Here is a 15,613-nt window from a genome sequence, read left to right as displayed (position 1 = left end):
GGAAAGATAGATCAGCCATAATCGAATGGCAGAGCAGACTCAATGGGGCCGAATGCTCCTGTGTCCTTACGATCCTTAAGAAAAATTGTGTGCCGTTATATTTTACATTGAAACCAATAGGCAACAATACCAGCGTGATGAAAGCCCACTCCCTGGGGCACGGTGCGTCTGAGCACGGCATCGAGTCCCGTGGGCGATCGCTTTAATTGATCCACAATTTCTTGCAGTTCCTCCCTGCGCAGTGCAAAGGGAAGCAATTTGGATGCTTTCACAAATCCTGGGTTAAAACACACAGAAACAAAAATCCCATTGGTGTACAGAAAGAACCACAAAATTCTGTTGCATTTGGTGACAATTTTAACTGAAATGGTGTGCAATACCACCTAACAAACATCAAAGCAGGGAAGTGAAATATTGAGGTCACATTCCTGCATCAGCTCTTTAATAAAGTGATCCAATTATTCCCACTTTCCTGCGTTGGCCAAACTGGTCTCCCGGTGGCCGAGCACTTCAACTCCCCCTCCCATTCCCAGTCTGACCTTTCTGTCATGGGCCTCCTCCAGTGCCATAGTGAGGCCCACCGGAAATTGGAGGAACAGCACCTCATATTTCGCCTGGGCAGCTTGCAGCCCAGTGGCATGAACATTGACTTCTCCCACTTTAGATAGTTCCTCTGTCCCTCCCGTCCCCTCCTCCTTCCCAGATCTCCCTCCATCTTCCTGTCTCCACCTATATCCTTCCTTTGTCCCACCCCCCTGATATCAGTCTGAAGAAGGGTCTCGACCCGAAACGTCACCCATTCCTTCTCTCCTGAGATGCTGCCTGACCTGCTGAGTTACTCCAGCATTTTGTGAATAAATACCTTCGATTTGTACCAGCATGAGCAGTTATTTTCTTATACCCACTTTCCTGCTCTTTCTCCAGATTGGAACACTCCCTTCTAAAGAATTATCCTTTTATCTTTTTGAAATTACTATTAAATTACATTGTTGAACATACTGGAAAAAATTGACCAGAGTTTTGTGGCTAACTCATGGACTTTCAGATTGAAAATTAAATATGTTTAATCGAATGAGATGGAAAGGAAAAACTCGTCAACACCTTAAGCCAACATGACATGGATAAATGCCCAGTGCATGAGAATGGTCTGCTTTGTCACTTGTGATTTGCATGCACCTGACTTTTCAAACAGTTGGTTTCATTCAGATGCCAGTGCTTTTTTGTACTTCCAACACTTTAAACGCTTCTGGCCAACAATGCTTTCCATTTTCAACATTAGAGCACACTAGCGGGTCACAACGGGGACGGTGCCTTGGAAATGCTGATGGGGTCAGGAGTGTCTCAGGGGGAGACATTGGTGAAGGAGGCCGGTGATATGTGGAACGTAGTGGCTGGTGGATGGAACATGAGGACATGGCTCTTGTACACATTTAAACAAGTAACTGCAGATGCTGGTTTATGAAAAACCACAAAGTGCTGGAGTAACTCAGCGGGTCAGGCAGCATCTCTGGAGGACGTAGATAGGTGACATTTCGTTCGGGACCCTCCTTTGACATTTTGATACAATTCATATGATCTGGATACTACAAATTTAGAATTCAAATTATTTTCCAAAAAAAATTCTCAAAAAAAATTCAGGAGTGTAATTCTCAATAAAGTGGAATATCCAAATAATCAACTTCAAAAGGCAACTTGGGACAAAGTAGAATAATTCTGGTTTAGCGAATATGAAGAGGACTGACCTCCGTTGCCAACGTCAGCATTGCGGTGCAGGTGGTAGAACTCCCTGGCTATGGTCTCCGACAGCTTTTCACACCAGTTCTTCGAAGGACAGAAGAGAAGGACAGAGTGGCCTTCATGTACAGTCTCATAGCAAAGACTGACTATGTTATCCTCATCACCCTGCCAGCAATAATAACAGCATTGAAGTCACAAGTCAACAATCACAAACCAAGGCATGAATTTTTCATTTGTGATTATAAATTCTGTCTCAAGAGTTATACAGCAGGGAAACAGGCCCTTTAGCCCAACTCGTCCATGCCCCTTAAGCTAGTCACACTTGCACTGTGTGAAAAAAGTTGCCCTCAGGTTACCATTAAATACTGCCCTCTTATTTTAAACCTGTGCTTCTGGTTGTTGATTCCCTTACGCTGGGTAAAAGACTCTGGGCATTCACTTTATCTATTCCCCTCATGATTTTATATGCCTCTATAATATCTCCACTCAGCCTCCTACGCTAAACACCTGACAATGCCTTGGATTCAAACGTTTCCATGGAAATCACTCAAATAACCATGAAGTATCGGATAAATGATTAAATCTATATACTAAAACTCTCATTTGTTTGTTTCTGAACTACAGCCAAAACGGTACATGATAGCACGACAATTTTAGGCCCACCTTACTTGCCGTTGCCCCTTTGGTGCTAATGGAAGAACTTTCATTGAAATCGGTGTTATATTTTTAAAGTTATTCACATTTTAAAGTTTAAATCTATCTCCTAGGGAGGGAGGAGTGGTGGAGGGAGGGGGGTGGAGGGAGGGGGGGGTGGAGGGAGGGGGGATGAGGGAGGTTGAGGGGGATGGAGTGGGGGGGAAGGAAAGGAGACGGGGAGGGGGAGGGAGTGGGGGAGGAGGGGGGAGGGGGTGGGGTGAGGGGGGAGGGGAGGGGTGAGACGGAGGGGGAGGGGAGGAGGAGGGAGTGGGGGAGGGGGTGGGGTGAGGGGTGAGGGAGGGGTGAGACGGAGGGGGGAGGGGGAGGAGGAGGGAGTGGGGAGGGGTGGGAGGGGGGAGGAGGGGGGAGTGGGTGGGGTGAGGGGGAGGGGTGAGGGGAGACGGAGGGCGGAGGGGGGGATGGGGAGGGAGGGGAGGGAGTGGGGGAGAGGGGAGGGATTGGGGGAGAGGGGAGGGAGTGGGGGAGAGGGGAGGGAGTGGGGGAGAGGGGAGGGAGTGGGGGAGAGGGTTGGGAGGGAGGGGAGCTGCACCAATGCAGGAGAGGTGTGGGCCCAACGGGTCCGCTTGGTCTAGTTACAATTAAAACACAAAGTACGTGCTATAACACTAGAATAAGCACTCAACCAAGAAAACCAAGCCCAAAGCTGTATCTAAACTACTTATACACACATGCTAAGGACAATAACTAACTCCATATGCAATAATTATTCCAAAGTAAAGATATTCTGATATATGCATATCTATACATCATTTGCAAATTGGAGGCGTGAGAGGCACATCAGTCATACAGCGCGGAAACAGGCCCTTCGGCCCAACTCGTCCATGCCGACCAAGATGTTCTATTTAAGTTAGTCCCACCTGTCCACATTTAGCCCACATTCCCCTCAACCTTTCCTATCCTTGTATCTATCAAAATGTCTTTTAAATGCTGTTACAGTCTGGCAGCTTGTTCCATATACCCTCCATCCTCCGAGTGAAAAAGATGCCCCTCGGGTTCAGATTAAATCTTGCACCTTTCACCTTAAACCTTTTCTGAAAGACTAAAATATAAGGCAAGGAAAATGCAAAATTTAAAAATAATGGAGACACTGAAAAGAGGAGTGACGACAAGTGTAAAAGAACTGTACATGATAAAGTCATTAGGGGAGGAAAAGGTGACACGGGGCAAGAAATAGCACCAGTCAGCAAAATTAACAAACATGCCAACACATTTTCCAAACACACTAAAGTCTGAGGGGTTAAAACTTGTTATTATTGAAACTCTATGGTATAAGGTTTTTAGATAGGCACATGGATGCGCAGGGAATGGAGGGATATGGATCATCTGTAGGCAGTTGGGAGTTGGTCTTGGCATCATGTTCGGCACAGACGTTGTGAGCCGAAGGGCCTGTTCCTGTGATATCACGTAGAGGTGCTTAAATCACGAGGGGAATAGATCGGATGAACGCATAGTGTATTTTATCCAGGGTAGAGAAACCAAGAACTGTGAGGCAGTATCTCAACCTGCTGTGCCATTGTTCCTAGGAATCTGTGGCCCATGTCTGCTTAACATGGAGGTGGAGTATTCAGGGTGGGATTTTGAATCCCAATGTTGAGAAGACACGTAAGCCCTGCATAATCAGAAGAGGGAATGGATCACCGCACAAACCACCTACCTGCCACACCATTGTCCACAACCTGCCAGTCTGTGGTTCCCATGTTGGTGATCCTTGCCTCAACACTGTCGCAAAAGTCAGTCATCCTCGAATCTACGGCGCCGGAATATTACATCACACCATGATCTGACCAAAGTTCTTTATAATTGCAGCAAGACTTCAGAAGTCTTCAGTACAGGGATCCAAAATTTCAAGTTAGAACATAGAACAGTGCAGCACAGGAACAAGCCCTTCGGCCCACAACGTCTGTGCTGAACATAATGCCAACGGTAGCGCAGTGGTAGAGTTGCTACCTTACAGAGACCCGGCTTCGATCCTGGCTACGGGTGCTTGTCTGTACGGAGTTTTTACGTTCTCCACGTGACTTGCGTGGGTTTTCTCCGAGATCTTCGGTTTCCTCCCAAACTCCAAAGATGTACAGGTTTGTAGGTTAATTGGCTTGGTATAAATGTAATAAATGTAAAAAAAATTATCCCTAGTGTGTGAAGGGTAGTGTTCATGTGCGGGGATCACTGTTCGTTGCGGACTCGGTGGGCCAAAGGGCCTGTTTCCGCACTTTTAAACTAAACTAAACCAAGACCCACTCCTAACTGCCTGCAGGTGATCTGTATCTCTCCATTCCATGCACATCCATGTGCCTATCCAAATGCCAAATGCCTTATGACATAGTTGCTATAATAACAGGTGCTAATCATAATCAGAATTGTGATAGTAAACTCCATTGTTGGAAAGATTTACCCCAATCCTTACCTTCATCTGGAGAACAGGTTGAAACTCTCGTGTCAGCGTCATCGCTGAATCGTAAATGTTGTTCCCGATCTTTACGCGTTCCATCAGAGGGACAGGCCTAAAGTCTGTACAATAAAGTTCTGCATTCAGCCAGGTTGCCACAGTCCCCAGGTTTGGAAGAGTGGCGCTCATTCCCACGATCTGTATCCCATCACTGAGCCTCTGTTCATCTGATGAAATCTTACGGCTGAAGTTCAAAAATACATCCGTCAACATCAGTACTGAGAGGAATGCCGACTCGCAAGTCCTTATGCGAGCTGCGGGTTCCATACAAAAATAAAGTGGTGAGTCAGGGGCGACATCTGCTCATAATGGTGAAAGGCAATGCCAACTAGCCATAGATAGACACACAGTGCTGGTCGAACTCAGCGGGTCAGGCAGCATCTCAGGAGAACATGGATAGGTGACGTTTCGAGTCGGGACCCTTCTTCACACTGAAGGGTCCCAACCCGAAACATCACCCATCCTTTTTCTCCAGAGATGCTGCCTCATCTGCTGAGTTACTCCAGCACTTGTCTATCTTTGGTATAAACCAACACCTGCAGTTCTTGTGTAAGAAGGAACTGCAGATACTGGTTTAAACCGAAGATAGATACAAAAAGCTGAAGTAACTCAGCGGGACAGGCAGCATCTCTGGAGAGAAGGAATGGGTGGCGTTTCAGGTCCAGACCCTTCTAACCCTAACCCTAACCAATGCAAGGGTCTCGACACGAAACGTCACCCATTCCTTCTCTCCAGAGATGCTGCCTGTCCTGCTGAGTTACTCCAGCTTTTTGTGTCTATCTGCAGTTCCTTGTTTCTACAAGGACAACGGGTCAAGGTTCACGTTTATTATTGTCACATGAACCGAGGTACAGTGAAAAGCTGTGTTTTGCATGCTATCCAAACAGATCAGATAATACTACACATAAATACAATCAAGGCAAACTCAAGTACAATAGGTAGAGCAACGGGGAAGACACAGAGCACAGAATATAGTTCTCAGCATTGTAGCGCAACAGTCCCAGATACAAAGTCCTATGTCCGCAATGGGGTAGAGGTGAATCAGACAGTACCCTAAATTATGGAAGGATGATTTAGAGGCCTGATAATGGAGGGGAGGAATCTGTTCCTGGGTTGAAGCTTCTGTACCTTCTGCCGGACATGAGCTTGGAGAAGAAGAACAAGTCTTTGATTATGTTGGCTGCATTTTCTAAGACAGCTTTAAGTGTAGATGGAGTTAATGGTGGGGAGTCTGGTCTGTTGATAGATTGGGCCACGTCTACTACTCTTTGTAGTTTCTTTCGGTCTTGGGCAGGGCTGTTTCCAAATGAAGTTGTAATACAACCCAACAGTATGCTTTCTGTGGTGCTTCAGTAAAAGTTTGTAAGAGCTATTAGAGACATGCTGAACTTCCTCGGAAACCCAGCATGTCAAGGAATATTGTGGGTCGGGTAAAATAAAGGAGTAATTTATGACAGGTAGAGAACTGAAAAGAGGAGATAGTCTCTGTGTAAAAGTGTGCCACTAGGAGGTCACAAGTCGTTAGGAGAAAAAAGGTGGAGGGTGAGGAGGGGTGCCAAGAAATACCACCAGTTGTTAACTAACGTGCCAAAGCATTTTCTAAACACTTTAAAGGCTGAGGGGGTGATTACATGATGGTGAATATGATGGGAATCGATAGGGTGAATGTAGTCTTTTATCCAGGTCGGGGAATCAAGAACCGGAGGACATAGGTTTACGGGGAAAGATTTAATCGGAACCTGAGGGGCAATGTTTTCACACAGAAGCTGGTGGGTATATGGAACGAGCTGCCAGAGGAGGTTATCAAGGCAGGCACTATAACATCAATTAAAAGACATTCAAACACAGTAGGAGAGGTTTAGATGGATACAAGCCAAACACAGGCAAATGGGACTAACATAGATGGGCCATCTTGGTCAGCATGGACAAGTTGGGCTGAACGGCCTGTTTCCATGTGCATGCCTTTATATGGTAACCAGGGGAAGCATATTGGGCAATAGGAAGCAATATGAAAATTTTATGGAGGGCAAGGTCTCAAATGAATTACCTATATTCAGTGGAAAAAAGAGATTGCAGTTGGGGAACTCCAGCAGGGTAATGGTGGAATTCTAGAACAGGTTTTCATTGAAAAAGGGAAGATATTGTAATGCCTTTTGTGTACCTTTTTTCTCTTTTTCTAGTGACATATAATATCTTGGTTAAAAGCAGCTCCAACAGGTACCCTCTGTGCGAGTCCCCCAACATATGTAACTCATCCACGACTATTATTCCTACAGGGGCAAAATAAAATAAATTAGAGGTTTAAAAATAAGGCGTTGGAATGACATATCAAGTGCGGTGTTAACATTCAAGATACTCAGAAACAAGCTTGCCACCAATAGAAGCCAGATGATTTACGCCCCTCACTTGCTAAAAAAAACACATACAATCAATGTTGTGGGGAGCACAGTGGCGCAGTAGTAGAGCTGCTACCTCACAGCACCATAGACCCGGGTTTGATCCCAAGAGCTGCTGCCTCACAGCACCATAGACTCCGGTTTGATCCCAACTAAGGTGCTGTATGTGTGGAGTTTGCATATTTTCCCTATGACCGCTTGTGTTTCCTCCGGTTGTTCCGGTTTTCTCCCATATTCCAAAGACGTACAGGTTTGTAGGTTAATTGGTCTCTGTAAATTGCCCCAGTGTGTAGGACAAAGAACTAGTGAACGTGTGATCAATGGTCGTATGGACTCGGAGGGCCAAAGGGCCTGTTTCCATGCGGTATCTTATAATAAAGATAAGCTCATTAAATAAAAGGATGTTTTAACTGCAGAAATAAAACCAGGAACTGGTAGAAATACACAGGTCCATACAGCCTTGTGGAGAGACAAGCAGATTTAATCATTTTCAAATCAAAGATTTTTCACAGCAAAAGTATATTTTGTGCTCTCACCGAGTTGGTCTACTTCGTCCTCTTCAATAACTCGATTGATGAGCCCATTGGCCTTCTCGATAGTACACACAGCGACATCGAGCGATGAAAAACCCCCAGCTGGGGATGTGCTTCCCATATATCCCTCCACTCTCATCATCGCCTCTTGGAATAAGTTCTGGGATTGGGATCAGAGATATTCACACATTTGTTTTTTCTCCCCCTTTCAGTTAAGGTCATTTTATGCAATTGATTATGATCCAGAAATATGAAGATCGATTTAAAAAAAAAAAGTTAATTACATTTCCCTAGCACTGCGTCACTTGTCAATGTGTTCCCAACAGATGCAATGAGAAGTTGAGAAAAGGACAATTACTTTCATCCCATCACCATTCAATGCCACCTATTTTGCCAAAGAACGCTCCCATCTTGAACTAGACGAAGACTAACTTGGATCATACAGAACCTATGACAGCACAGTGGCACAGCAGGTAGTGCCGCTACCTCACAGTACCAGAGACTCGGGTTCGATCCTGAACCTCGGGTGCTGTCTGTGTGGAGTTTGCATGTCTCCTTTCGAGCGCTAGATTTTTCTCCGGGTTTTCCGGTTGTCTTCCATATCCCAAAGACATGCAGGTTTGTAGGTTAATTGTCCTCTGTAAATTGTCCCGTGTGTAGGGAGTGGATGAGAAAGTGGGATAACATCGAACTAGTGTGAATAGGTGATCGATGGGCAGCATGGGATCGTTGGGCCAAAGGGCCTGTTTCCACACTGCAATTTTTAATGAATCAATTAAAAATTGTTGCAATCAGATAAAACTTGCAGCTCATCAAATTTGTCTTGAGTTGACTGAAATCCCAGAGACAAAAGAGAAATAATCCACCATTTTACCCCAAAACATGTCAGGACTGGTGGGTATTCACTTACTGTAAAATCTTGCTGCATTGTTTGTCACTAACTTTAAAATCTTGCTGCATTGTTTGGAAGGGTATGAAGAAATTGCTATTCTTTCAGAACTAGCATGGCCACAATGGTGTAAAAGTTAAGATGTTGGACTAATGTGCCGAGGACTGGAACATGGATCCATAGATAAAGTTCAAACCTCATTATGGTGTCTGGGGAGTTCAGATCAGCTAATTAACTAAAACTGGAACAGTCCCTAAACAACCAAAACATCTATGTTCTCCAGAGATGCTGCCTGACCTGCTGAGTTACTCCAGCACATTGTGGTTTTTTTCTGGTTTTAAAATAGCTGGTTACGATGACTGAGAAATGCTGGATTACTGTTAAAACAATGAAATTGACTCACTGTCCTCATCCTGTATTTGTGAAGCAGAATTTACCTTGCTTTCTGGCTCACTGAATGAGTTCACAGATATTTGCTGATAACGAAGGTAAAGGATATGGAAGGGCAGTACACAGTCACATTGATACGATCCGCACTCACCTGCAGGTAATACATTTTCTCCTTTGCCACAGAAACAAATGGCAAAATGAACAATGCCTTCTTTCTCCTTTCCAGAACTCTCTTTAAAATTAGCAATTCAGCAACGAGTGTCTTGCCAGCACTGGTTGGGGCTGTACACAAAATAAATCAGTGCTTATTTTTTTGTTGCAACCAGGAGTTAGTGTCACATAAACATCTCAGAGGTGTTTGGATTGCAATGGTGAATAGTAATATTGCAAATGTGCACATATTTACTCAATGTGGCAGAAAGCTATCACCCAACCAGGGATTTGAATCCTGGACCCTCAGATTAAAAGTCCAATGCTCTACCGACTTAGCTATCCGGTTCTTTTATCAACTTGGTGTCTTCCAATCATGTTAATTGTGAACTTTTTAATTCTAAAGATTAATCGCATCTGGTCATTTTAGAGAAACACATGAAATTATTAACTAGTGTTCAATGGCAAGCAATTTTACCACCACAATTACTGCATAAAGAAGAGATTCCGAGATCAAATAATTCCGAATGTAAGACTGGTGTCATTTTCTTTAATGACCGAATGAACGAACACTCAAATTAAGGACCCGAGGAAAAGGCAAGCCCAGAATAAAAAAGAGCTAAAACCACCACATTTTTGCGATGGTAAGCCTCAGTACGGCCTACTGGCATCTCCTGAAAGTTAAACATCATTGTGTAGGGAGGAACCGCAGATGCTGGTTTAAACCAAAGACAGGCACAAAAAGCTGGAGCGTCTCTGTGGGTCAGGCAGCATCTCTGGAGAAAAGGAATAGGAATAGGAAAAGGAATGACGTTTCGGGTCGAGACCCTTCTCCAGGCTGAGAGTCAGGGAAAAGGGGAATGAGAGATTAGGAGAAATAAATGGAAGATATGCAAAGTCCAACAATAATCAAGAGCGTGTGGGGCACACAACAGGCCATAGGTGATAGGTGATAACATGTATATGGGATGGGATAGGTGTGGGATAGGTGATAACATGTTTATGGACAGAGGAACTTAACAGTCCATCAGTCTGAAGAAGGGTCTCGACCCAAAACGTCACCCATTCCTTCTCTCCAGAGATGCTGCCTGTCCCGCTGAGATTTTGTGTCTATCTTCAAGGAACTCAACAGGATGACAGCAAAACTAGTACAACTAGGGTGGGGGAGGGACAGAGAGAGGGGATATTAGGGTTGAAAGAGAAATTATATTCATACCGCTGCGTTGTAAGCTGCCCATTCGAAGTATGAGATGCTGTTCCTTCAATTTGCGTTTGGCCTCACTGACAATGGAGGGTGCCTAGACACAAAGGTCAGTGTGGGAATGGGATGGGGAGTTAAAGTGTTTGGCAACCGGGAGACCATGTAGGCCAAGGTGGACTGAGCGAAGGTGTTCAGCAAAACAATCGCCGAGTCTGCGCTTGGTCTCACCAATGGTCAGGATTGAATTGGGTCTATGGCGTTGTGACATATATTTATTAATCATGCATACTGGTACCATTTTATCCATTAAAAAAACACTGCTTCCGGAGAATCGGATGGAAAATGCAAAAATAAAATATTACTGTTATCGTTAATATTTTAGCCTATATAAATACAGCAAGGCACCGTTACTTTGTGCAAGGTGGTCTAAATTAGGCCCATTTCACCCCGCAGTGAAGTGAAATCAGCTCAAGTGTTTAAACTGTAAACTACCTGAATAAACCAAGTTTCTTCCCTCCAATACACGGTGTTGTGTGAGGCATTCGGCTTGCCATTCAAAGATTCTCACCACCCCCAGGCTCCGATACTTCTCCAGGACCACTCTGGGGATCCCCCAGTTGGATAGCAGCAGCATGTCCCCGGGTTCTGCAGGGGCAACCACCTCCTCACACCCGCCTAGAATTAAATGAAAAAACAAGCATAAAGAGTGCGGATTCCTCTGCAAGATGCTAATCAGCGACATTGTGCAAAATACCTTCACTTCAGACAATAAGTGTGAAAGTTAATTGCAGTTAAAAAAAGTTGCTGATCAAATATTACTTAAACAATTATTATCCATATTAGGGGGTGGCACAGCGGTAGAGTTACTGCCTCTGGGTTCTGACTACGGGTGCTGCCTGTACGGAGTTTGTACGTTCTCTCTGTGACTGCATGGGTTTTCACCGGTTGCTCCGGTTTCCTCCCACACTCCAAAGACGTAAAGGTTTGTAGGTTAATTGGCTTTGGTAAAAATTGTAAAATTGTCCCTAGTGTGTAGGATTGTTCTAGTGTAAGGGGTGATCGCTGGTCGGCGCGGACTCAGTGGGCCGAAGGGCCTGATTCCGTGTGGTATCTCTAAACTCTAAAGTCTAAAAAGATGTAATTAATAGATTTTACTCTCAATATTTGATACAATGACTGGAAATACTACAATGAAATGGATCCAAAAACCAAAATAACAGTGGCGCAGCAGGTAGAGTTGCTGACTCACAGCGCCAAAAACCCAGGATCAATCCTGACCTCAGGTGTTGTCTGCGTGGAGTTTGCAAGTTCTCCCTGTGACGGCGTGGGTTTCCTCCGGTTGCTCCAGTTTCAGTTCATTTTAGTTTGTCACATGTACCGAGCGAGGTACAGTGAAAAGCTTTTGTTAAGTGCTATCCAGACAGCAGAAAGACAATACATGATTACAATCGAGCCATTTGTATAGATACACGATAAGGGAATAACGTTTAAGTGCAAAGTAAAGCCAGCAAATTCCGACCAAGGATAGTCCGAGGGTCACCAAAGAAGTAGATAGTAGTTCAGCACTGCTCTCTGGTTGTGGTATTCAGTTGCCTGTCCCTGAATCTGGAGATGTGCATTTTCACACTTCTATAGCTTTTGCCTGATGGGAGAGGGAAGAAGAGGGAGTAGCCAGGGTGCGACTCGTCCTTCATTATGCTGCTGGCCTTACCAAGTTTCCTCCAACATCCCAAAGACGTGCGGGTCTGTAGGTTAATTGGCCCTCTGTAAATTGCCCTTAGTGTGCAGAGAGAGGATGAGAAAGTGGGATAACATAGAACTGATGTGAACAGGTGATTGTCGGTCAGTTCAGACTAGGTGGATGGAAGGGCCTGTTCAATCAGTCAAACACTTTACATCATGATAGATTATACAGTATGCAAATAGTACAAGATTTAACTCAGATACAGCTGCTCCTCAACTAACGATGGGGTTACGTTCCGAGAAACCCATCGCAAACCGAAAATATCATCAGTCAAAATGCACCTGATCACGTGGCCAGATGCGAGCTGCGGCTCGCTGCCGTTGCCTGGCATTTGCACCATCGTAAAGTCAAAATATCGCAAGTTGAAGCATGGTAAGTCGGGGAGCATCTCTCGAACCACAGTCACTTGGACTTGACTGGCAGGTGCGTTATAAAGCAGTTTCTCAGACCCATTACCTTTTACTGAATTCCCACCTCCACCACACCCATTTATAGATCTATGGATTGAACATGAAAGAGAGGCACAAAAGACTATAGATGCTGGAATCGTGAGCCATAACACAAGGTGCTGAAGTAATCTAGCGGGCCAGGCAGCATCTCTGGAGAACATGAATAGGTAACATTAAGGGCCGGTCCACTTCCTGTCCCCCTCCTTACCAGCTTTCTCCCCTCCACCCACCCCCCACACAATCAGTCTGAAGAAGAGTCCCACCCTGAAACGTTGCCTATCCATGTTCTCCACAAATGTTGCCTGATCCACTAAGTTACTCCAGCACTTTGTGACTCTTTTTGTAAACCAGCATCTGCAGTTCGTCTAGTGACCTTCCAAAATAGCTTGTAATTTTATTTCTTATAAGAGTTAACAGAAAACATTAAACAGACCGTACCTGTTGCTGTCAAGGAGTGACTAAGTTTGCTGCCATCTAACAAACTTTCACTGAGGCCGGGAGGAGGTGTCAGCACTGACAGGGAACAGTTTGAATGAGAAAGCTGCTTCATTTGCAACAATTTCTGGTGGTTAGGACTAATCATGATAGGTCTCCTTGAAGTTTGTAAACTCTTATCCATCTTGGACAAATTTCCAACCTGCCTTTTCACCCCAGGTCTTGCTTTTGGAAATGTTCGTTGGGCTGACAAGCAGCCAGGAGCTGTCATGACCTTCTTGGCAGTCGGGTAGGCAGATGTATCGGGATCGAGCATGTCAACAGATGAGGGCCTTTCCCTCTTGTGGCCATTGGCCAGCGGTAATGTTCTTCCATCAGCCCTCGTGTCGCTGCCCACAGACATGTGGTCTTCTGCTGAACCTGTGTCCGTTCCGTTCCGACTACGATACGGAGGGTTCTTCATCAAATCATGGACACTTTGCGTTATTTCCAACAAAGCTTTAGTCTGTGCTGTAGGTACTCTGTTTGTCAATAACTTCTGACCCTCACTGTTACTACCACATGCCCGTGCTGCAGAACTGAACTTTAAGCTCTTGTCTTCATTTAAAAGATCGTGTGTGTTCACCTCATCGGTCATGTGACTATTAGAATTGGAAGATGCCTTACAATTGTTCAAATGTACTGCTTTTAAAGCATCTTCTTTTGGATTTCCAGCATTCCAGTTCTTCTCAAGGTCCGCTGCTGCCTGGACAAGTGAATCATCGAGTGATAACGGAGAATCAGACACAGCGCCACCACTCGCAGTGGTTGCCTCAACCTTGGAAGGAACCTGAATGAAAGCAGAAATATAAGAAGGCATTGTTATATTTTTCAGTCAGTGGCTAAATCCTCCAGAGCTCCGGGATCTAGTCTAAGAGGAGGACACAGGATGCTTGATTGCGTGCTCTTCAATCGACCATTCAGCAACCCCACCTTGATGCAAGCCCCATCAGCTTGGTTTTCCTTGCCCTCTGAATCTTCCGTGTGATTTTGCTGCTGCAAACGGCCTGATCGTCGAAGGGTTAAAGAAGGTGAATCGGTCATACTGTTTGCATGGAAACAAAAGGCACACAAAAACCTCCAATAAGTCTTGTGCTAACCAATAACAATGATTTAAGTAAGAAGCATATACAACCAGATCAAATATAGAATTCCAATATACGTTACCTGCTCATTCATACACAAGATGGCAGGGCCCTGGGGCATATTATAGAGCAGAGGGATCTAGGAGTGTAGGCACATAGTTCCCTGAAAGTGATGTCACAGGTAGATAAGGCGGTGAAGGCGGCTTTTGGCACGTTGGCCCTCATCAGTCAGAGTATTGAGTACAGACAGAGGGAGATCATATTACAGGGTACATTGATGAGGCCGCACTTGGAGTATCGTGTTCGGTTTTGGTCACCTTGCTAGAGGAAGGATGTCATTACGCTGGAAACGGTGCAGAGATGATTCATGAGAACGTTGCTGGGTCTTGAGGGCTGAGGTTTCAGGTTGCGCAGGCTAGGATTTTATTCTTTGGAGTGCAGAGGGGTGATATTATAGGGTGTATAAGGACCTGCATACAAGGTCAATGCAGTTTTTTTTCCTCGGGGTAGGGGAATCAAGAACGAGGACATTGGTTTAAGATGAGAGGAGATGAGAGGAACCTGAGGGGCAACTTTACACACAGGGTGGTGGGTATATGGAATGAACTGCCAGGAGGTAGTTGAGGCATGTACAATTATAGAAATTGGAAAGACATTTGGACAGATAGATGGATTGGAAAGTTTCAGAAAGATTTGGGTCAAATGCAGGCAAATGGTAATATTTTTGATGAGGCCTCTTGGTCAGCATGAGTAGATGGGTCAAAGGGTCTGTTTCCGTGCTGCATGACTACCAATCCAAGCTCTAAGATCATCTGCTTTCCCTGTTATACTTCTTACATTAAAGAAAATACACTTCAGACTACTACTTCTTATTAACACCTTCCAGTTTGTTGGAGTTGTGATTTAAAAAAAAAAACATCTATGAAGAAATAATAGGAATTCAAAACACTTTTTGCAAAGTCGGTATTTGGTCTAGCAAGCAGATCTCTTGCGATCTATTGTAAAATATCTTGCAGTGTAATTATACCAATGGACTAATAACTCAAAAGATCTGGACTACCAATCCAGAAATTATATATTCAAATCTCCCCATGATTCAGTTTAAAATATTTGTAGACATAAAGGCAGGTATTAAGCAGTAACGTGAATAGAAAAGAAAATCCTTAAGTAATATTTTAAGTAGGAAAATGTGCCATTCCCCAAAATGTCCAGTTTGTATGTAATTGTATCACAGCAACACAATTAACCCTTAAATAGTTAAACCATTAAATAACCCATTTTTTCCTGGAGACCTGGTTGAAGGCCATAAAACTATGAGAGGCGTAGATAGAGTAGACAGTCAGAACCTTTATCCCCTCAGATGGAAATGTCACAGACTAGAGTGATTAACTTTAAGATGAGG

The 15,613-nt window shown here is 44.5% G+C and overlaps 1 protein-coding gene across 1 annotated transcript in view; it reads right to left on the bottom strand.

Annotated features, from left to right (window-relative positions):
• The window catches only part of LOC144598722 (DNA polymerase theta-like), a 76,942-nt gene that overhangs the window by 60,774 nt on the left and 555 nt on the right, over nt 1-15,613 (bottom strand). Inside the window, exons 2-10 of the mRNA XM_078409053.1 lie at nt 14,060-14,171; nt 13,091-13,916; nt 10,952-11,134; nt 9,260-9,390; nt 7,833-7,989; nt 7,062-7,170; nt 4,859-5,084; nt 1,743-1,902; nt 131-277 (exon numbers count right to left, since the gene is read on the bottom strand). Of these exons, the coding sequence (XP_078265179.1) occupies nt 131-277; nt 1,743-1,902; nt 4,859-5,084; nt 7,062-7,170; nt 7,833-7,989; nt 9,260-9,390; nt 10,952-11,134; nt 13,091-13,916; nt 14,060-14,171 (2,051 nt within the window). The remainder of the gene's footprint in view (nt 1-130; nt 278-1,742; nt 1,903-4,858; nt 5,085-7,061; nt 7,171-7,832; nt 7,990-9,259; nt 9,391-10,951; nt 11,135-13,090; nt 13,917-14,059; nt 14,172-15,613) is intronic.

The sequence above is a fragment of the Rhinoraja longicauda genome, chromosome 12 (assembly GCF_053455715.1).
Source record: "Rhinoraja longicauda isolate Sanriku21f chromosome 12, sRhiLon1.1, whole genome shotgun sequence".
NCBI classification, from domain to species: Eukaryota; Metazoa; Chordata; class Chondrichthyes; order Rajiformes; family Arhynchobatidae; genus Rhinoraja; species Rhinoraja longicauda.
Note: the sequence above shows the minus strand (reverse complement) of the source record. Positions and strands in the feature narration are given on the sequence as shown.